At 32.2% G+C, this 24,279-nt stretch overlaps 1 protein-coding gene across 10 annotated transcripts in view; it reads right to left on the reverse strand.

The window, feature by feature from the left end:
- The window catches only part of LOC127068987 (glutamate receptor ionotropic, kainate 2), a 216,527-nt gene that overhangs the window by 36,901 nt on the left and 155,347 nt on the right, over positions 1 to 24,279 (reverse strand). For all 10 annotated transcript variants that reach the window (XR_007783264.1, XR_007783265.1, XM_051005511.1 and 7 more), the window contains one exon: positions 2,405 to 2,546. Coding sequence is in view for 8 of the 10 variants with exons in the window: in XM_051005511.1 (XP_050861468.1) it covers positions 2,405 to 2,546 (142 nt within the window). In the remaining 2 variants the exon portion in view is untranslated. The remainder of the gene's footprint in view (positions 1 to 2,404; positions 2,547 to 24,279) is intronic.

Consider the following 24,279-nt stretch of genomic DNA (forward strand, 5'->3'; position numbering starts at 1 on the left):
TTATTATTATTATTATTATTATTATTATTATTATTATTATTATTATTATTATTATTATCTCGAAAAACGAATTTTTTTTATGTACTTCTTACAACATACTCGTACGCATCTCACGGATATATTCTCTGCTTATCGTCAGCAAAGTATAAAGGAAATTGATGGAGGGGTTGAACAAGAGGGTTGAAGATACATCAAGATCCTCATACATACATACATATATATACATATATACATATATACATGTATATATATATATATATATATATATATATATATATATATATATATATACGTGAAAAACGTGACTCAAAGCGATTTTTGCAATTTTCTGCCAGTTTTTTCGCATTTCAAGAAAACCAAGGTGAATTTTCATTTTCACTTCTCTTTTTCTCTTTCTATCTGCATATTTTTGGTATCGTTTTCTATTTCCTTCTTTTTTCCCTTTCTCTCTCTTTTTTCTGAATTTTAAATTTCACAGCGAACCGACATAGAAGCCAACGGTTATTTCGTTTTGCTATCAGCCAACTAGATTATCGTCGGTACTAATGCTATTACGTTACACGAATACCTTTACATATACTCGGTGGAGTAGTTACAACGTGCTTTGAAATACGCAAATTTTTCAAAATAAAATAAATCAACATATGCGTAGAAAGATTCAGGTTTCGTGATTTATAAAAATTTATTAATTAAGTCACTTCGTTATATTTAATAAGCTACACGAACGAATAATTAACTGAATCAGCAAAATTTATGTTATTATGCTTTCCAGAGAGATAGTTTATTCAGTATTTTTAAATGAATTATTCCAATTTATTCGTATATTATATTTCAAGATTAACTTTAAAATTTGAAGAATATGTTGGAGACGGTAAATACACTTTTTCCACGATGACCGTAGAAATCGTTTAAACGTGTGTGGCTCGTTCATGAAAGCACAAGTAAGTATATATGTATTTCATGTTCGTTGGTGAGTCTTATAACGCATACTACTAGACCATCGTGATTTACTATTCCGTGAATAATACGATCAGCCCGTCCACATTTTTTTTCGTAAATATAGGAAGAAAACCCGGAATGCGATATACAATTTTCTTTATTTTTTTAACGAGTAACTCTGAATTATTTATAAATAAAGAAAATCGTACGAAGGATTATAAAATATGCTTGAGAAAATTATAAATAATCGGGAAATATCATTGACGAATACGTAAATTTAAACTACAAAATTAAAAATTGCAAAATCTAAATCACAAAACTAAATTATAAAATCATATAATATAAAATCAAATATATATTGAATAGTGAATTGTTAACTTCATAATACATAATTTAATTTTTCATAAATATACAGCAAAACGAACATTATATTATCTATTAAACGAATATAAAAACAGAAGTAATGTCAGAATTGCATTATCATAATTTTTTTCTTTTTTACGAAATCTAGTAAGAAATTAAATAATTGTATTACGTATTAAACTATATTAAGCATTGATACGCGTGTGTATCTGCGTGTGTTGTAATTTTATAATCACATACATTTAAATGTTAATTATACAAACATTATTAAATATGTAATATTGTTTCTATTAAAAATGATATATCATTATTCATCATCGTTCTATCTCTCTTTTATTTTTCTTCTTCGAAGATCGCATCTTTCATTTGACTGACGAAAATCATTTTAGTAGTTTCGCGAGGCATTCGGTTAGAAAATTTATGCTCGATAAATTTCGATGAGAGAAAACCGGAGAGAAGAATCATCACTCTCCGTGCGATTAACTGTACCTCGAATAATCGATATGTCGGAGGTGTGACGGAAAACGAAGAGTTGTAATCATCCTCGTGATCAGCACGTAGATATAAAGCCATCTCTTTCTCTCTTTCACGGTAATCGATCCCACAGCGTTTTCTCACGGATGATTTAACTGGCAACGTCATCTCGAATATTACGAATGACGACCTCGATTTTTACGAATTCTTCTTGGAAAAGAAATAATAGTCAAGTGGGACAAAAATCCTCAGATCTTTTGAGGGTTCCTTTATCTTTTTTACTAAGTGGATGGCGTTAAAGAAAATGAAGAAAAAACTTATTCGATAAAATCAATTTAACAAGAAGAAGAAGAAGAAGAAGAAGAAGAAGAAGAGAGTGAAGGAAAAAAAAAGAAAAGTAAATTGACATTTGTATCGAGTTTAACTTCCTTTCAAAGATAATTTATCTCCTACTTTGTAAGCTGAATCAAAAGAATAGGGTCGATGCTTTCTTGAGACTTTAGAATGAAATCTCATCGATCACGGACGAAAAAAAATGAGAGAGGGGGAGAGAAAATAGAGAGACACAGAGAAAGATCGAAAATCGTGAAATACGAAAATTACATTCGCGTTTAATTAAAATACCTACCAAAGAAGTGATGAGGTAACTGTGATAGTCGCTCATCATTCCTATTTGTTGAGCTTGCTTCAACACATCGTAAATCCTTTCGGTGGAACAGTCCAGCACTATGTGTGACTCAGCCGAGTTCTTTATCTGCTTCAGCAATGGCCTGAAACAAACAAACGAAGAAACCGTACGTGAAATGCTTGCCGTTACTAGGTAAACGTAAATCTCCTTTGATATATCTCTTGGCTGAAATAACGAGAAACCGAAGCAACTTCTTTGCGGATTGCGATTTATGTAGTAAAAGATTCTTTGTGATCCACGAAAATTTGTTACTTTCTACGGTCTCTCTCTCTCTCTCTCTTTCTCTCTCTTTCTCTATGCCTTCAAGGCATTTGTTTCGGTACATACAGGAAGATAGCTAGATAGCTAGCTAGATAGATAGATAGGTAGATAGGTAGATAGAGTAGATAGATAGACAAAGAAATAAACGTACGACAATTTTCCGATCCAATTTCATTCGAAATAAAAAAAAAAAAAAAGAAAGAAAGAAAAAAGGAAACAGATTCACGAATCTTTTTAAATTTGCAGAGTTTCCTTTACTTTTCTTCCTTTTACATGTCGAAAATCAAATCTACATAAATGGATAGATAAATGAAACTAAGGAAAGGAAAAGAAGAAGAAAAAAAAGAAGAAAAAAGAAAAAGGAAAAGAAATCAATCCTGTCTTTCAACTTTCACGTAATTCATGTTCTCGACATCTCGTAACTCCGTTTAGATGAATTCGTTTGCGTCGTTCAGTCAGGCATCCCTAGGGACGAGCAAGGTTACTTCCGATTCCGGACGTGCCTTTCCTCATACAGTTCTGATCAAATTTTCATATCACCCCTTTCCATTACTTCCCTGTCTTACCCTCTTAACCTCCGGCCTTCGGACTTCCATTTGCTTCCTCTCATCCAACATGCACAATAATGCGTATCTCCTTATGCAGGACATGAGAGTCAAACTATTTTTCTTTTTTTTTGTTCTTTCCTCTTTTTCTCTCTCTCTCTCTCTCTCTCTTTCTTTCTCTTTCCTTTCTTTATTCGTTCCCATCCATCCAGCAAATTTTTCATGAAATTCTTTATCTATAATTTAAGGAAAAAAGCTTTTTACGTACGTACTTACGTTAGAAATAGATTGGTAGATATATCTTCTGTTTTCTAAAGCTTCAAATTTCACGTGAGAACATTGCCTCTGAAAGCTGATATCGCAAAATCCTTCCAACAACTGCGAATAGCATCGGTCAAAAGGTCGGAAAGGGCAAAAGGGAGAACATATTCGTAGGTGGAATTTGGGATAAGGAAAAATTCTCTGATAAAAAATGAAACGAGAGAGAGAGAGAGAGAGAGAAAGAGAGAAAATCTTTCCTTTTGCGAAATCCTTCTAAGCATTAAGATAAATAAATGAATAAGAAAAAAAGAAAAGTAAAAAGAAAGAGAAAAAGGACACAAGGTCGAACGTAATAAACAAGTTTGTTTCTTTTTCTCGATATTTTTATTCACTCTCTTAAAAATTTCTAAGTTTTCTAACGAGGAAAGTCACCTTCTTGAAATATGAATAACGAACGAACACGAATTTCCACTTATACTTAAAAGCTCTACCTCGATCTTATCTTGTATCTAATACACCGTGAACGTGAAATATTGAAATGGATACTTCATCAAGGTGTTCGGTAAGTAACGTTAAATGTCCCGTTTAACGTCATTAATTTTCTGAGAGATATCGAACTCTTCTTCTCTGATATTGGATCTAACACGATTCCAAACTGTTCTCGGAGTGTATCGGAAATCGATTTGTATAGAAGCAAGGAACACTCAATGTTGAGAATCTTCAATAATTTCAATGCTGATCGATACGACTCTGTTCAATTTTTGAATAATTTAACAATTATGCTAGACAGAGAAAGAGAGAAAGAGAGAGAAAGAGAGAGATTTATCTCTTGCTATCGCTTCTTGTTATTTCGATATCGAAGAAAAAAGATCATTGGAGAAGATAATGTTCATCTTTTGGTCTAGACGATGCTGGACTCTGTAAAACAACACTAAAGTATGTCATATTCTTTCTCATCCATTTTTATTTCCTTTGAAAAAAGAAACTCTCTATAAAAAGTACTCAACAGATTCCTTTTCTCTTTCTATCCTTGGTTAGCCAGCGTCAGGCAAGAGAGTAAAGTTTCTTTTTCCCTAGAAAAAATTCGAGTAAAGAGTTACTTTGACGAGCTTCGGTGAATGTGCTTAACGTCCGAGGCTCGATGCTTTTAGAAACTCGACTAGCATAGACTAGATTGAATTTAATATCCCTTTAGATCGAATAGTTCCAACTATGTTCCCTTGATATGACTTACTTGACACTTCTCGTTTTATTCCCAAATGTTATCCGTTTCTAATCTCATCATTTCATCACTATTTTTATATGTCCTTCCGATTATATTGAATCTTAAAAGCGATCTTTCCAAAAAGAATTGTCATCGTTATAACGATTTTTTAAGAATATAAAAAAAAAAGGAAAGATGTCAAGAGTTATAGAAAGAAAAAAAAACGGAAAAACCAAAAGGAAATATTAAAAATATTTTTCCATTCTATGTCTCATCTTTTCTTAAAAAATCTAATATATATATATATATATATATATATATATATATATATATATAATATAATATACACACACACACACATATATATATATATTAAATAAATCTAATATAAATCTAATATAAATATATATATAATATAATATAATATATATAATATATATTAGATGAATCTATTATAATATAATCTAATATATATAAAATAAATATATATATCTAAATATATATATACATGTGTGTATGTGTATGTTTATATTCGAGAAAGAGTCGTGCAAACGTCCATTTGGAGCTTTCCTTTTCACTTTTTTCTTTGCTCAAATCCAAGCGATCTCTTCTTGGCACTTTACTCGGCTCATCGTCGTTCCAGATAGCTTTCAAGATAGCTTTCAAGATAACGTACCTCTTCGAAGGATAAGCTTCGAACAAGAGAAGACAGACAACGACGCGACGTTGAGGAATGACGAGGCTGGTCTCGCGGAATTTTTTAATTTCAGAAAAAGACGAAGCAAATGTGGAGCTTCTTCAAAAATGAATTTTTCAACTGATGTGAATCCAGCTGTTTTCTTTCTTTCTCTTTTTCTTACTCTTTCTCTTTCTCTCTTTCTTGTCTCTTTTTTCTTCTCTCTTTCTTCTCGTCTTCAGACGAGACGTGTCAACGCTATCGAAGGAAAAAAGAAGAGAAGAACGTGAAACATCTCTTATTTCGTATGTACTATTTTCTTCTCTCGTTTTCCACGTGAATATTGCTCGAATTTATCGGTACCCGTTCGAAAAGAAAGAATCTTAAAATTACATAGACAATGCAAGCAGACGAAGCGAAGAAATTCCACGAATATGAAATTTTCCATTGTACGATAGAAAATATAGTGATATATTCGTATAACTCACAGATTTATCCAAGTGAAAAGAATTATTTTATTGAACGTGCATCATAAGCGTTGAACCATATATGGCTATGATTATTTTTACATATTTAAAAAAATACAAAGGAATCTGCAATGTATATTAACTTTTTAATATTTCTACGATCAAATAATAAAACGAAAATTGAGAAAATTATTATGGAAAACTTATTTTCGATCGATCACGGTATATGATTCATCTATTCCATTTCTATACGGAGTAAAAACAGATAAAATACAGTATACAAAGTAAAAATTATAACAGAATAAAAAAAGAAAAAGAAAATATACATACAAAGATGCTCTACCTATTATTATTTAATTTTGCAAAAATCGACGTTCTGATGAATAATTTAAAAGGTTTTCTTTAATTCTTAAATACACGTGAATGAAAATATTAATATTTAATATCCAATGTGAAAATTATGATAATGTAATTTCTTTTATTTCTTATCCTCTTTAATATTTGCTTAATAACCGGTATAATATTTTTTCCTGATATTTTCTCATATAAATCATGCATTGAAGGTTTAATGGAGTCTCTCGGAATCTTGGTGAGTTATCTCGTATGTAAGAAAGAGAGAGAGAATCTCTTCTTCTCTATCGTTCTTTCGATTTTCCCATCTCGAGTAAGAAATCGTCGTGCTTTTCTCTTTTTCTCGCTTATCAAGAAGGCCGATAGAATCGATGGATCATCTTGATCGTCTTTCTCCCCTTTTTTCTCCCTTTCCTTTTCCCTTTTCCTTCCCTTCTTTTTTATCCAATCCCTACGAATAGACTCACTTGTTTCCCTTTACTACTATCTACAGCATTTGCTGACTTTTCGGACTATATCGCCTGAAAGTTCGATTAATCGAACTCAATTTAACGTTTACCACACGAACCCTACTATATTTTCTTCCATAGTAATACAAATAATCACGTCGATATTTTCCGATAACGTTCGTGCTACGTAAACTACGTTAATTCATCTGGAACGTATTATAAAGGGACAACATTTCAATTTTTTTTTTCCGTTCGAGAATATTTTCAACAAAAATATTGCATTATTTCTTTTTCCTCTATTCTTTCCTCTTCCTTTCTTTTCTTTTCTTTTTAAAAATTTCAACGTCATTTTTTAACTCGGTAAAAAAAAAAAAAAGGAAAACGAACGTTTTAATTCTTTATCTCTGTCTTATTTTACCTTTCTCGAACGAAAGAAAAAGCTCTTCAATTTTTAATATTCCATTACATGTTTCGATACAAAGACGGCGAGACTAACGAGTAATAATGTCTTCTTTCTCTTTCTCTCTCTCTCTCTCTCTCTTTCTTTCTTTTTCTTTCCTTCTTTCTCTCTGTCCTTCTTTCTCGTTGAATTACACTTAGAAAGAAGAAAGAGAAAAAGAGATATATTTATAAAGGTAGCTAAATAAAAGCACGAAAAAATACCTAGTATAATTGGCGAGTAATAGAACGGTGAATCAACTCGTTTTATCATTTCTTCAAGTCCATTCATTTCTTTTCTCAATCTACGTACGTATTATTTCTTATAGTTATAAAGTACATTAAATTGAAAATGAAATGACAATACACTGGGAAGTAAGAAAAATAGAATATGTACACTTTCAAAGATAGATATTTCATTACTTCTGAGATGTAGATATTTATTGTTTAGTTTTATTTAATATATAGATAACTGTATACATATATCCAACCATCTATCTTATCTACTTCTCTCTCTCTCTCTCTCTCTCTCTCTCTCTCTCTGTCTGTCTCTCTGTCTGTCTCTTTCTCTTCCTTTACGATTTTAATATTTTCTCTCATACGTGAATCGTTCTAGAAGATAAAAAAGACATAAAGGGAAAGTGTTCTTTGGATAAATTGCCCATTAAAAATAAAACTGTCGCAAGTTCGCTTAACGTCGAAATCGTAGGGACACGATGAAAAAGGTATAAAGTTGAAGTATGTACTTCATCAGAAAAGAAAGAAAGAAAAAGAAATAGGAAATAGAGAGAGAGAAAGAGAGACGAACTTGCAGCTTTGAGAATCTTATATCGAAACGCAAAAGCATTATCGTTCTTCCAAGCATTGCCATCGTCGCAAAATTAGAACGAAATGACGTAATAAAATATCACGAAGGTTTCCTTCTTTATTGTATCTCCATGAAATTGGCTGGACGATCTGTGCCCACCGTGAACGTCATTAACCAACACGAGATAAAAAGAAATAACAAGAGAGAAAGAGAGAGAAAGAGAGAGAGTGAGATAGAAAGAGATAAAGATAGAGAGTACGCCGTTTTCCGAGCGAAATTACAGCTCGTATTTTCGCGTTAGATCTCGATTACAGAACTTCTTTCCTTCCTTTTCCTCCTTCTCTTTCTCTCTTTTTCTCTTATACACGCACACAACACACATATAAAACGCTACTCCTAATTTCTTATTATTTTATCATTCTACACTTTTATTCTTTTTCTTTGTCTTTCTCTCTCTTTCTTTCTTTCTTTCTCTATCTACCTATCTCTTTCTTTCTTTCTCTCCAACAATTTTTTATCTCAACTGAAATCTTATCCAATTGCCCAGTACTACTTAGTATTTATCTTCTCCTTAAACAAGACTTTGTAAAAGATGACAAAAAAAGAAAAAGCAATGGAAGATAAAGACAAACGGTCCACCGTTATAACAGAGAAATTGTCTTGGCTATGAGAATTTCGTATCTTGTTGAATATATACGCGTATACGCGTGTAGACATTTTGAAATTTTTCTTTCGTAAAGAATGTACGAGAAATAGGAACAATGTACCGTTTCTTTTCTGTTCTCGCTAAAGAGAGCAAAAAGCAATCTCTCTTTTTCGTCTACCTCTACCATTGTTTTTCTCGACTTTCGCGAAAATGAGATTAAAGTGTACTTCTTACCGATAATGTCTAAGCTAGTTCGATGTTTCCTACAATAGATCGAAAGCTTTAAGGGCAATGAGAGAACACAATGCTGTGTTTTAACATTTTAACGTTGTAATTAAAAGTAAATTGAAAAAGACCATCGATATATATATATATATATATATATATATATATATATATAGAATATATAGCGTGTTCTCTCGCCTTTAACGTCGAGAACTTGTCACTCGATATCCTAACTGGCTTAGGATGAAAATTAATTTCCGGGTTGTCCGCGTTGGACGAGTAATTCAACAAGATAGATCGTCGATCATAGAATCCAAGTACTAAGATTGAGAAATCCTCTACGATGCTTTTGCAAAATAGTCATTGCCAGAGATCTTAAATGGGGTAGTTGGAAGTCCGGAAATAATAATCGTTGGCAAGGATGAACGGAAATTATTATGTTAGAAAATGTGTTCATTAGATAATTCTATATTAGAAGAAATTATTTCATCAATCTATCAATCTATTAATCTTAAAAAAAAACGTTCTTTACAAATCTTTCAAAGTTGAATTTTAATAAAAGTATGGGATATAAACTCGATGAGCTAGATATCTCGTTGTATGTAAAACCACGTATAAAAAGATCAAAAAAAAAAACAAGGGGAAGAAGAAAAACTTAAAAATTTATATCTACTAACAATTTTAAAAGAAGATATCATAGAAGATATCAATAAAAGAAAATATTCATAGACAATATTGATCGACGTCCATTTCGTTCGAAGGTGTACGAAACATTGACCTTTATAATACTACGTTGTAGATGCTCATGGTTCGTTTACATACGTCCTTGTTTACACGAAACTTCCGGCTTTATTCAATAACATTGTTTATGATATCGTTCTGATCAAAAATAATATTTTCTCCTCTCTCGTATTGTACGTTTGAAAAATATAAAAAAAAAAAAAAGAAAAATGATAAAAGTAAATGAAAGATTTAAAAGTTATTTTTTACTTCGTTAAATATGGAAAAAGGAATAAATGTTTAACGAATACATTTCCATTAAGATCGTAACGTGAAGAGAGATGAAATATAAACCTTACTATTTTCTCGTCATCAAGATTTGTAATTAAACGAGTAATAGAAAGACAAGAGAGAGAGAGAGAGAGAGAGAGAGAGAGAGAGAGAGAGAGAGAGAGAGAGAGAGAGAGAGAGAGAGAGAGAGAGAGAGAATAAGAAAGAAAAGAATTATAAATAGAAAAAAAAGAACATTATCTTAATTAGTAATTTTAATTCGTGCTTATTAATTAATGTTACGATTTCATGGATGTGTTCTCAGCTGACGTTAATACTAGCGGCTTTCCGAAGCAAACTGACGAGATGGATCGGCTTTGTGAGAAATGAAGGATTCAAGGAAGGAGGATAAAATAACAGTCTCTCTCCTTCCAATCTCTATCTATATATCTCTCTGTCTTTCTTTTTCTTTTGCCTCCCACCATCCCAATTTTCTTCATTTTTCTTCTTAATCCAGCTCAGATCTTCTCAAGGACGAATCATCCTGCGGCACGTTACGAACTTTCTGTAGTGTGTCTCTTTTCTATCCAATCTCTTCTTCCTTCAAGAATTCTTTTCGACTCTATGAGAATCTTCCGAATAATATTTTCTTATCTCTCTCTCTCTCTCTCTCTATCTTTTCTTCTCTTTCTCTTTTCGATTTTTATCCCTTCACATGTCATTCGGCTAAAAATCTCAATGAACTTGACGATAAGATTTGATATCTGATTAGTAAATGTTCTAGATTGTTGCAGAGACGTTCTAAAACCTTTTTTTTTTTTTTACATCGAATAACGTTTTTTTATAAACTAAATTGTTTAAGGAATAAAAAGAAAACGGCTGTGAAGCATCTTAAATAGGTGAACGAATTAAAAAAGTGAGTCGATAAAAAATTTGTAATTGGATTAAAAGAATAAAAAAAAAAAGATTAAAGAAAAGGAATATTCAATCGAAAAAAAATATCTAACAATTTTTATTATCGTGAATAATAATAATCAAAGTACGATTCATTTGAAGTATTATCCAACGACCATTATCGGTCAAGCAAACAGGTTTGAAGTTTCTTAACACGTGATTCAAAGTCCCTTGTTACTGCAGTTCGTAGCAAGTTAACGTAGAAATAGCACCACATCGTTAACATCAAAGGGGAAAGTATATATGAACGTTGGTCACGCAAGGTGGTACAACAAGAACCAAAGGAAATCTAAGTTGAATCTGGAAAAGATTTACGTTGATCGTCCTATTTATCGCTAATTGGATACAATTAAATTCTGTTTACTCGACATGAGATGTTACGATTTTGAAAAATATGCATAAGAAAATTAACATAATTCTGAGACCGCAATAACACGAATAAATCAATCTTACACTATTTTAAATATTGAATATAATTAACATTTAATTTTCATTGATTGATTTAGTCTTGCTTAATGATAACCTGTGATATAAATTATTGATATGCATAAATTATCATTAAAAAAAAAAAAAAATAAATAAAAAACAATCTGTCATAATGTAAATTCTATCGCCGATATACCACGTGATTTAAAATGCATAACTATTGTTTATCTTGTCAATTTGTTCTCAAATAATATTCAACAAGAATAAAGATAAATAAAGATGAAGATGAAGAAGTAATATGAATAAGGAGTAATAAGAATGAAGAGAAGGAGAGAGAAAGAGAGAGTATAATTTCAAGATCTAAAGTTTCTCACAAGAGGAAATAAGTGAGATAGAAGAGAAGAACACACGATAGAAAGATAAATATTTCTTCCTTTTTCCTCTCGAAGATTCGCTTGATATCCTCTTCCTCACTTTCATTCGTTCTTCCTTGACAGTCTTGCTCTTCCTCTTTCTCTCTCTCTCTTTCTCTCTCCTTCTCCTTTTCTCTCAATATCCAAGTTTTATTCGCGACACGAATTTCAATATCGCGAAGAGGCTGAGAAGAGGACTCGGAGTGAGTGGTGGGAGGAAGACAAGGGTCGTGTTAGTCGAGCATGAAGAACTCTAGGGAAACGTTAAAGTGTTTTTCGAGCCCTTCGTCCAGTGGTTCTTCTTCTTCTTTTCCATCTTCTTCTGCTTCTTCTTCTTCTTCTTTCTTTTCTTTTTCTTTTTCTTTTTCTTTTTCTTTTTTTTCTTGTTCGAACGAGAAGACAAAGAAGTCATCGCTAGATCCGTACTTAACGAATACTTCTCAAATCTTTAACTCGACTTTTTATTTTTATTATTCTTATCCCTTCTCTGGTTCTTCCTTCGACTTCATTAGATTTTCTATCTTTCCATCTTCTTCTTCTTCTTCTTTTGTACGTTTAACGCTGTTACGGTTGAATAAGTATCCCGTAGGTACTGAGAAGCTAATATATTTTTTTTCTTCGTTTATGAAATATAAAAGAAAGAGAGAGATAATAATAATGATTGAATTCTTCTAGATAAAAGTTTTTTTTTTGTTGTTTTAAGTATCAGGTTACTATTACAGCTCGAAGAAACTGTGAGATTATTAAAAAGTAAGCTTTCATTTTCTACAAGGGGTAGTAGTCATTTTCTTAATAAAAGGATAGCTATTTCAAATTACAGCCATACTGTATATATATATTCGTATATATGTATATATGTATGTATGTGTGTATGTATGTATGTATGTGTAGATAAATATATGCATAGAGACGAGTTCCTTAAAGCTGCCTTCTTTAAATATCAACTTTCCTATTTTTACACGAAATACTCTTTGATAAACGAAACGCAGTTACAAGATGTTTTTCGTCTTGTCGTTTACATTTCTTTCGCTAATTTATGTAATACTATATACGTACTCGTAGAAATAAAATATTGACATATTTTTAAAAACTTGTGAAAATAATTTTCAATGTGCATCAATCACAAAGAAAGATTATTATCAAAAATATTCTTCAATTTTGTTGATACTCGATAATGAAACTTTCTTTCTTATATTTTCTTACAATTAATTATTCAAAATATTATTCAAATTCCTTTAATCAATTTTATTGAAGAAAAGACATGGATATCAAGGAGATAAACTTGAGAGATTAATCTCAAAGCAACTCCATAATCCTCTGGATCATTAACACCTCAACAGAGAACAGAACATATTTGTCGATGATCTAAGCAATGCGTATATGAGTTAGGCATTAAGTTGCGGTCTAGAGTGATTGCTTAACGTCTCTAGATTACAATTGTGTTATGTCTATGATCGAATTTCACGATCATATCAAGATAATCTCTGAGATTCGAGTACATACGTGTTTCTCTGTGTGTATGTATGTTTCAGATCGACGGAGAATCTACGAAACACGGAATGCTATCCCATAGGACATTCCCGTAAGCCAGAAACCCGAGTGATACAGCCTTGTCTATGAAATACAGTCGAGTAAATCCCCTACATATTCCCTAGTAGAGAATCTTGAATTTACATCGTTGTAAATTCCGATATAAGGTAATTAAACTTCATTATTATAGTTTGAAATGTTTTTTTTTTTTTTTTTAGTATTACCATGAAATTTCTTTATCATTAATCTTTGAATTCGATTCGAAAGATTTAAATCGAAAATTAGGATCATCGTTCGTTATCATTTCTCTGGAACAAGAGGAAACGAGGATGTGTAGCTTATCGACGGATCAAGTTGTTCGTACCAATTACCTTCGTGCCTAATTAGTGGTCGATGCGCGATCGCTTGCAAATTGCATTCGTATGTGGTAATTCGATGGTCGCTCGATTATGACACCGATCATTTACAATTAATAAATGATCTATTCCGAATCAATGTTTCTCTTTTCGATGTTAATTCGCACAGTAATTTGATTTTACGCCGTTTAAAAAAATTTTCTTCCCTTCTTTTACGCTACGTACGATCTTCGTTGATCATTCTTTCTTTCTTTTTTCTTTTCTTTTCTTTTTTTTTACTTCATACGTTTGAACGTTTGATCCATTCAAAAATCGAACAAAGTACAAAGGAGTACTTTCGTCTTCTCGACAAAATCGAATCCTTCGATTTCGAACTTCAGTTTTCTCTGTTCGATCTTCTCCACACGCATTTAAATTCCCGAAAGGTTTCGCATCTACCTATCGATATTCTAAGTCTCCTAGCAAGTTGAAAATTTAATGGATGTATCGAAAATGGGAGTCGTGTTTCGAGTCTTCTTCCATCCAATGTCTATTCCTTCCGTTTCCTCGCGTACGACGATAAATTTTTGTTCCTTATCTTTCGTCTATGAAGAGAGCAACGTGAACTAGTAACCTTCGCTTTTGAATAGTATATTATAGAGAATGTACGAACAATATTTTATCTAAACTATTCAACAGTATGTACTTTTCTTCTTTTGGAATTTTTCCTTCGTCGAGAACAACCATGAAATTAAGAAAGAAATCTTTCTCATGCTCACGCTTTGACGTTATATGTTTATCCAACGAATTAAGTTCTTCCAAAGAATTTCTTGATTACGTTTACTGATATTCTCTTGAATATTTTTTCGAATATTTAGAATTCCCTCAAGATGTATTATTATATTAGAAAAATTCTTATATAAAAAGTTCCTTTTTACACATCTGTGATCAATAATACTAATTTTGTTCGATACAAATTATAGATTTACAAAAGATATTTGTCTTTATTTTCATAATTAATTATAATATATCGGTTAGATTAATTTACAGATTAACGATATCCGATAAAACATTGAGATGAATGAAATTTAACGAAATATCAAATTAATTATAACGTTGTCCAAAGGAATATTATCTTTCATTCATCAGACGACACGAATTCCAAAATTTTACGTCGATCTTCGCTTAGATACAACTAGAATTTATTACTCCCTTTCTATATGTCATATCTACGTATTCATGTATGTAGGTATATCTGGGAATGTCAAAACTTTTTCCAGCGCCCGGGACATATCGATAAATATGTATATCTGGACATTGGCTACTCCGTTTTGAAAAATTATAGTCTGTGTCATATTCGTAAATGCGAAAAGAACACATGTCTGTTCCTATGAGTTGAGATTTTTAGTATTTTTTTTGTTTGCTTACTGTATACATAAACATATAAACATATTTTTATATGTAACATAAAAACCTATAAAAATCCTTCTGCACAAACATATATATATATATAATAAATAGAATAAATTATGTCAGATAATCTTTGTTTGTTTTAAAAATTTTTCTAGATAAAAAAGAAATGAATGCACACAATTTTACTACTGTTTTTTTTTTACATAATAAAATGCACTTGAAGTCAACTCTCTACTACATTTACAATATAATGCAAATAATACAGATTCGTTCCTTTCTAAACAAAGCGATTATAATGCGCATCGTTGATTCGTATGTCGCTACAAGAGCTTCGCTAAAGCTTGAGTGAAGTGACCATAAACATAAGCTCGATTGTATACAATGAATCAAAATTGGACGGTAGCATTGGAAGTCAAACGTCATAAATACGGATTGTAAATCCGAACAATGCGGTTCTCCACAAATATATGTGCGCGTGTATTAGTGTAAATCAACGAAGAATGGAGACAGAATAATGAAAACCACAGAGTTTGTGTGTACATACATTTATACATACGCGTATATCTATATATCGAGAATACATATCTATATACCTAAGATTAATTATAAATTATTAAATGAATAAGAAATGCAAAAGAAACGAACGGATTAGCTAATTTAATTTCGTTTACAATACCCCTTTATTTTCTTTTCTTTCTTTCTTTAGCTTTTTCATAAATATCGTAAAACCGAGTTTGCAATTTTATTTTTACTAGGGAAACAAAGAAATTCTTCACTAGTTTCCATAAAAAGTTACAAAGCATTTTCACTCTTATAAAGTAACTCCATTTTCCATTCGTTTATCGATAGAATCTTTATTATACTTTTGAAATAAATTTATATACATATCTTCATTTTTATACACGTTTTTAATAACGTCCGAAACAATAAAAAAATATCGTGAATTAAAAGAATATCGAGAAATAAAAAACAAATATAGAAAGATTCGATTGAATAATCATTTAATAATCAATATTTTATTCGATATTTCAACGAACAGGAAACAAATTAATGATCTCGTTCTCACGATTTTAATGTTTTTCAACATACAAATTTGTTTTATATACTTTCTATTTACGATATTCTCGAATAGTATTGTTACAATGAGCTTTTCATATTTATTACTACAACTTGTTACGAGTATCTCGTCGATCAATATTGTTAATGAAAACGCAATATTTATCGCAGTCGTTAACAACCGAGTCATTGTTTATCGTTCCATTTATATTCGGTCTTTTTAACGATACGAAACATTTCGAGTTTGCGAAAACGTGACAGTCGTCATATTGCCAATTCGTTTAATCGAATCAACTTTTAAAATGAACGTTATCTACCCCTCATAGGCCCGAGTTACAAATTTCTCCCGACGAGAGTTTACACATGTAATACAATAAATTTCAATCGTTTGTCGTTTCCGAGTCCATTTCATTCCGCGACTAGTATTTTTATCAACGATTAATGGAGTCATATATTCTCGTAAACTTCATATGTTCTATTTTAACAACGAAATTGTCTATATAATTCTATTCGTTTTTTTTTTCTTTTGTATATACGTACATATACATATATTATTTTGGAGTTCTCAAATTAACACGACCAATCAATGCTCTCTTCACAATACACTCTTACAACGTTTCGAAATTCTCCGATAGTTTTTCTCTCTCTTTTTTCTTTTTCTTCTTTAAACAACAATAATCAGTTGATATCCAATATGAATCTTTTCTTTTTTTTATTTAATTTAACATATTCGTACTATTTCAGAAAATTGTATTGTAACGCAATCATTCGAGTGGTGTTATCGGTTCGTTGATATAACGTAGAAATGACTTGCTAGCGTTGCACGAAAAGCATAGGGGGAAATCGAGATTGAGTGGAAAAACGAAAGAGAGAGAAAGAAAGAGAGAGAGAGAGAGAGAGAGAGAGAGAGAGAGAGTTAGATAGATAGATAGATAGATATATATAGATAGATAGATAGAAGCAAAGTAGGTTTCCTCGTAGAAGCTAAACGGGAGCAAACACGTACTTGAGAAATGGAACATCAAACATTCTATCTCTCGCATGATCCACCAAAAATACGAGGCAAATTTTCCATTATACGTTCCTAAAAGAAAAAGGAAATTCTTACTGAATGATAGAAAACATTGAGTACCTTTTATAAACCAACTAAAGCGAGTTAAACGAAGAAAACCTTCTCCTATCACCACTTTTCTTTTTTTACATATGTACATAGGTATACATACTTATCCTCTCTTTCTCTCAAATCTCCCTTTTTACTATTTGTTTCTATTTCTATTTCTATTCTTTCTCTCTATCTATCTCTCTTTCTTTCTCTCTATCTTAGAAGTTATAAAGTCTTCGCGAGTTTCGAGAAGTTCGAAGAATTCTTTGAGATAAAAATTATCTCGATTTCCAAGCCTCCTTTTCGCATACTATCCATAATTTTTTTCTTTCTCGCTTTATATCTATATTTATCTTCCTCTTATTCTTTATATACATACATACATACATACATACATACATACATACATACATACATACATATATATATGTATATATATATGTATGTATGTATGTATATGTCGATCTTTTTCTTTTGAAGAAAAGAAACTGGTCCACCAAGAACGACTTCTTTATACACGATTTCTCTCGCTAAAACGAAAAGTTTTCACGGTTTTTAGCGGAGTAGAATAGGAAGTCCGTTTCTTCAGTCTCTCTCTCTCTCTCTCTCTCTCTCTCTCTCTCTCTCTCTCTTTCACTTTTTTTCTTTCTTTCTTATTGAAAAGACGCGCATATATTCAAAATGGTCCTCGCGAAACGAGGTTTCCATTGGTCGTTCCGCAAATTTCCCTCGAGTTAGTTGTCGTCGTTGTACTCGTGCTAGTACGAATTTCCTTCTACTTTCCTCCTCTTTTCTCATCCTCTATCGAGATTTGTTGCTCTCACTGCAGCTACTGCTGCTGCACATCCGAACGAAAAGTTCTGCTTAAACTCGCGTTAGTGCGATCAGAAAGGCCTCCGATAAAGTTTCGTTCACGAGTTCGTCTCATCTTCGAAGTCGTGTTACTAAAGGTATTCCTGGAAACCTACTTCTTTGTTTTTCTTTGCTATCTAACATCTATTCTCTAATGTCCCTAAATGTCCTTCTAACTCGACCGTGTTTTTACTTCTCTTTCTCTATGATTGATATTTTTAAGCGACGAATAAGATACTGTTACATAAAACGTTATAAAATACGTATTTACATATACATATATTTTATATTAATGTTTCGATAGACGAGTAATAATTATACTTATTTACGTTGATGAAAGTTTACATAAACGATATTTACGATAATTAATAGCAATATATGAGAGACATATCGTTGAACTTGTATAAAGTTCATTACAATTAATTAATTGTATTCGATATTAAAATGTGGGATAGAAACAATTCCGCGCTAATAGTTAATTAATAATTAATATTTCCTCTCTCTCTCTCTCTCTTTCTTCTTTTTCTTTCGAAGATTAAAATAAAACAAAAATATTAAACTAACCTTGTAGAGCGATACATTCGCTTTCACGATTCAAGACAAACTGACCTTCTAAACGTACAAACTATAAATTATATAGAAGAGACGTGTGTAATTATCTACTTCTCTCCTTCTCCCTCTCTCCTTCTCTCTCTCTCTCTCTCTCTCTCTCTCTCTCTCTCTCTCTCTGTAGATGTTTATACATTACTGTACGTATGTTATGTATTTATAAGATACGTGTGTTATTTATTTAGAAGGTTAGAAGGTTATTGAACAATTTGATCAATACAAATTTAACTACGCACAAATCTACGTAAATCTATTACGACGTATTACAATGTTTCTTCGTAATTTATCTCTTTCATTTACGTGTATGCTAAACAATATAGTACGTTTTAATATTTTCTATTGAACGTTTTAATGACGATAGAAACTTCATTTGCTTGTTTTAAAAAGTTTCAAGCACGATTGTTATCAATGGGTAAATTCATTACAATTCATTCCAAATGTGGATATTGCAAGAGTTTCAACTGCAATCAAAACACGCTGATACCACGAATGACCCATTAAAGAGTATTTGTTCATCAGTACGTCATTGAAACAGTCTATAATTAGCTATTGATCCCGTGAAATTATTCGAATAGGATCAGCACTCGTAAAAGAATTTAACAACATTAAAAATCGTAGAATATGCGCAAGGGAGAAAGAAAAAGAGAGAGAGAGAGAGAGAGAGAGAGAGAGAGAGGGAGAGAATTCGGTGAAAATATCAAAATAGAAACAATCATAAAGAATTTTTCGTAGAAATTTTCTTACTCCATTGGACATTTCAGAAATGTTTGTCCAACCTTGTTGAAAAGCTATACTACCTAAGTACATAGACACGAAAAGCCGACTTTGAGAAAATGTTGGATTTATCCGTACGTAAGACACATATGTATCTATGTAAGAGCATAGAAAAGGAAAAGGAAAGATAAAGATTGAGAAAAGAGACGAAAGAGGCTTTTATTTTTTCTTTTTTTCTTCTTCTTCTTTTTTGCGTCCTTACCGAAGAAGAATATGGAAAAGAAGAAGAAGAAGAAGAAGAAGGGGAAAGAAATCGTATGAGAAATGCGATGCATCACAGCGTGTTCTTTCCAAGTCGCGAGAAGATTCCACGGATATGTGATGGATGTTTGTAATATCAACCACATTCGTAGAAAGAGAGACATACGAGTTTCGTACAAGCCGGAATTCACGCACAAAGGTAGAAATGTCTCATATTCATTTTAACACTCGTCGTTTTGCTTGGACTGACTTTCCCTGCTTTTATCACGATGGACTACGTATGAAAGAGAGAATCTAGATATCCGACTCTTTGTGAAATGGCCCTTTGTACGACCTACAAAATGTTAAAAAAGTAAAAAACAAAAGAAAAGAAAATAAGGAAAAAGAAGGAGAGAGAGAGAGAGAAAAAAGAAGATACACACGCATACGCGTAAAAGAGAACGTAGTAAAGAATTTAATTAAAATATAAAATATTTCAATAGAGTTTCGTGAATGAAATTTCGAATTCATTACATCTACCTGTATATAATTGTCTACACACGTACAAGTTATAATATTTTTTTTTCCAAATCTCTAAAAAAATTCTTTCTTAAGAAAAAGAATTTTTCTATTTTCCTCGTTCGAAATTTATTCGCGATTTAATAGATACGATATTAAACTAACATATATTATCTCTGGAAACTCGTAAGATATATTCATCTGTTTAATAATTAACTTTAGCTCTTTTATCGATAGAAATAAGTAGGATTTGTCTTATAGTACAGGTAGTTCACACTTACGAATAATTCCAAGTACGTAGGATATACCTCAAAAGGTCAAAAGTGAACTTTGAAACGTGCCAAATTCTACTTTTCACCGATAGCTCAGTACTCAGCTAAACTGCAGCGTTACGATAGCCAATACCTGGTCCCGACAAAGCAGCTTTTACGCTAACGGATGATATACGGCTTTCGAGGGATCGATACTGTGCGTCCTCGCGTTCTCTCTTTTTTTATATAGTCTGTAGGAATGTATACGCTCGAACGAGTTGGTAAAAGAGTTAGGAGCGAAAGAGATAGAGAAAGAAAAAAAAAAGAAAGAGAGAAAGAGAGAGAGAGAGAAGGAGAGAATAGTTCGGACTAGTGCTCTCTAGTATTATTAAGAACTACTGCCTGAAGCTACATCGATGAGAAAAGAATAGCTTCCTGTGTAATATTCGGATTCGAGTTTAAACGTTTTTCTTTCGTCTATTTGCCTATCTATCTATCTATCTATCTATCTATCGATCTATCTCTTTTTCTCACTCTCTTTCTTTTCCCTTTCATTTATATTATTTGAATATAAAGCCTCTGTACGTAATTATAGTTTCTTTATTTTTAAATGATTTCTGAAAAAAATTTCGCTTAAACTCGATAATGCTTGTCTCATGATTAAAATTCTTCATATCGAAAATCTTTATGGAATCTTTTCGCGATAGAAATTATGAAAACACATCCTCTTCATTTTCTTCTTTGTCTTTCGATTAGTATTATTAATCTATATCGTCTTTTGAACTCTGCGGCACCCGTAACGAATTTTATTTGACTATAATCCGTGGAGCATGAACTCGGCATCATCTGTCGAGAGTAATTTAAAGTTCCGTTCGATGGAAGAAGTAAATTAAAGGGAAAAGTTTTCTAATTAATCGAATAATGGTCGGATGGTAGAAGAGGTGGGAAGGAACGAGTAGATGAAAAAATTCTATGACCGTTCGCAAAAGGAAACGGAATACAAAATGAAATAATAAGATTCGATGATATCGAACAATAATTTAATTTTAGGAAGTAATTATTTGTAATTTTCAATTTGATAACGTAAGATTCCTCAATACCCTTCCCTCTCTCTCTCTCTCTCTCTTCATCTTCATGATAAAAAAATTGAAGAAAATGGGAACAATCACGAAAGATATTACATCAATTAGTGACACGTACCGTTCACAACGTAACTAACTAAATGTTCTCAGGAGGCGCGTTAACGAAATTCCAACGAGTTCTTGGATACTTGTCAGAGCATGGTTAACTTGTACACAAGGATAGGATAAAGCATTCGAGCGAACTAGGAACTCGACTCAACGGGCTGTCGGCCGAGTTGCTAGTTACACGTTTGCCAGCACTCACCCTCGAGACCATTTCTCATTTTGTCCTGAACGAATGGAAAAGGAAGCTAGTGTGTTGTTCCTACTATGTATATAAATATATATATATATATATATATATATATATATATATATAAATGTGTGTACGTATAATAATATATGTGTGGTCGTATATATACAATTTACACACGTATTGTATACCTGCATACATATATCTCTATACATATGATATACGTACGTACAAAAATGAAAGATAAAGGAAAGAAAGAAGAAAACATTCGTGATATTCTGGATAAAAGGAAGAAACGAGAAAGTTTTCTCAACGATAACTCATCTCCCACGATTTATTTACCTACACTATCTCACTTTCACTCTCCTCTCTCTCTCTCTCTCTCTCTCTCTCTCTCTCTCTCTTTATCTTAATAAAATACAACTGAAGTGAAAAAAGAAGAAAAGGAAAAAAGAAGAAGAGTAGAATTTCATTTCCAACTCTACGCATGAAATATATTGCTGAATGATACTATTAGAAAAAGTGAAGGTAACGAGAGATTTCGTCGTTCGTTTATGACAGCTATCGAAAAAAGAACCTATTGTTCATCGATCGTTTCCTCTCTCTCTCTCTCTCTCTCTCTCTCTCTCTTAAATTTCACGGAAAGTGAATTTAACCTAGTCCGTTCGGAATTGGATTCTCTCACAAACGAAGTTTAAAATTCCCGCTGAAAGTGGCGAAACGTAGCGACACGACTGTTCCGTTCGGCCGACTTTGACGACCATAAATGCTAGATCGCTGTTTGGAAGGGCACGAAAGTGGAACTGTGCTACTTGTCTCGGCAAGCTGTATCTATTTAGGACTACTAGGGAACTTCTCTTTCCCTCTCTCTCTCTCTCGACAGTTTGCTTCCTAAGTGCTCGAAGTGGAAAGATCGATGAACGAGGGAACTCGATTACATCAGGGAATTTCGAAACAGAATTCGGCACTGGGTCAAGATAGTTCTCATCTTTTTTTTCCTCTACTTTTTTCAATTTTTGAAATATCGATAACAAACCAATTTCACTATAGAATCGATTCCCTTTTTCATCTTTCGTATTACGTCTGACAATAACGTTTTTGATATTATTTTCATGTCCTTTATCTATAAGGAATTTAATAACAATGATAGAACGTTTCGTTGATATCGATCAAACGTTGATTAAAAAGTACATACGTTTATGATAGATCGAAAGTTTCCAGACGATTTTAAAAATCAATTAAATGCTCTTCTTCGAAATCTTTTAGATTACATTCTCTCTTCAGATCGTAAAACTACGAACTTAGAAATTTAGTTTCGAAATCTGATAAAATGTAATCTAAAAAGTTGTCGAAATAGAGTAATTGATTGTTAAAATCGTTTAGGATCTTTTGATTTCTAAATTTACATTTTCTTAAATAAAAGAATAACTTACAATTAGAAAAATAATTTTCCATCTAAAAAGAATGAAAACTGAGATACAATTCTTATCTATTTCGACATGACTATATCCGTTAAAAACTCTCGCCATAGTTCCGTCAAAATTAAACAATTAACAACGTTCATTCGAACTTCTCTCTTCGTAACTTTCTCTATCCACTATCTAGCGGGAGTGTTGAAACTCGATCTTTCTGAAACTTTTCAGGATACCTAGCTAAACAAATTACGATTCTTCCGCAAGAGTTTTCTCTTCGTTGAAAAGACAGTCATAGTTTCGAATGAGAAAAGTAAAGACGAATGAACGATTCACTCGTTTCGATCAGACTCGAATCGAAACGATTTGTCAAGAGTGAAATAAAATGAAGATGATATAATGATAAGATTACACGCTTAATACACAAACGCACACACTCGCGCACAGAGATTATTATATGAAAATCAAGATTTCTGGCAGTGTCAGGAAATAAGAAGAAGGAAGGACAAATTCAGCGAATCGTTTAATCGTCTTCTGTTTCATTTCGGAATTTCTTTCAGAAATAGAGAAAGAGAAAGAAAGAAGCTATGAAGGAAAAAGAGAAAGAGAGAGAGAGAGAGAGAGCGGTACGACGAGAAGTTAAACGTACCCACTTTCACGCTCGAATTAACATACTCGTTTGTTTTCCCGAGCGTACTCTTTTAAACCCTTTAGAGGGCAGGAAGAGGGCCACGTAAAGAGGCTGCCGTTGCAGACGGCAGACTGCAGGTGCCACTTGCTTCCGAGCACCGACTGGAATAATCTTCACGAATCAGTTCCTCTCTCTCTCTCTCTCTCTCTCTCTCTCTCCCTCTCTCTTTTTCTCTCTAGCTCTCTCTCTTAGGAACCCCTTTCAGCAGTGCTTCTTCTTCAGATTATTCATAACGCTTTCTAGTCGACGTTCTTCCAGGACTATCAGGAGTTTCTCGCGTGCAAAAAGATAACGTTGATACCACTTAAAATATCTCTATTTGAAAATGATAGGATACGCATTTTTCCAAGCGTTTTCTTTTTTTATAAAATTGACACGATTACTTTCAGAGAGAAATTGAGTTAGCGAATTGTAAGGATTTGAAGACGCTTATGATTCGTTTTATAGATCATTTTAAGAAGGATTTGATTGAGAATTAAAACGAGAGAGAGAGAGAGAGAGAGAGAGAGAGAGAGAGAGAGAGAGAGATTGAAACGTTATAATGATACGCTCGTATTCGTATGATATTATGCAATTTTGAAGAAAATTACATAGATTTTTGTT

This window comes from Vespula vulgaris, chromosome 14, assembly GCF_905475345.1.
Source record: "Vespula vulgaris chromosome 14, iyVesVulg1.1, whole genome shotgun sequence".
Taxonomy (NCBI): Eukaryota; Metazoa; Arthropoda; class Insecta; order Hymenoptera; family Vespidae; genus Vespula; species Vespula vulgaris.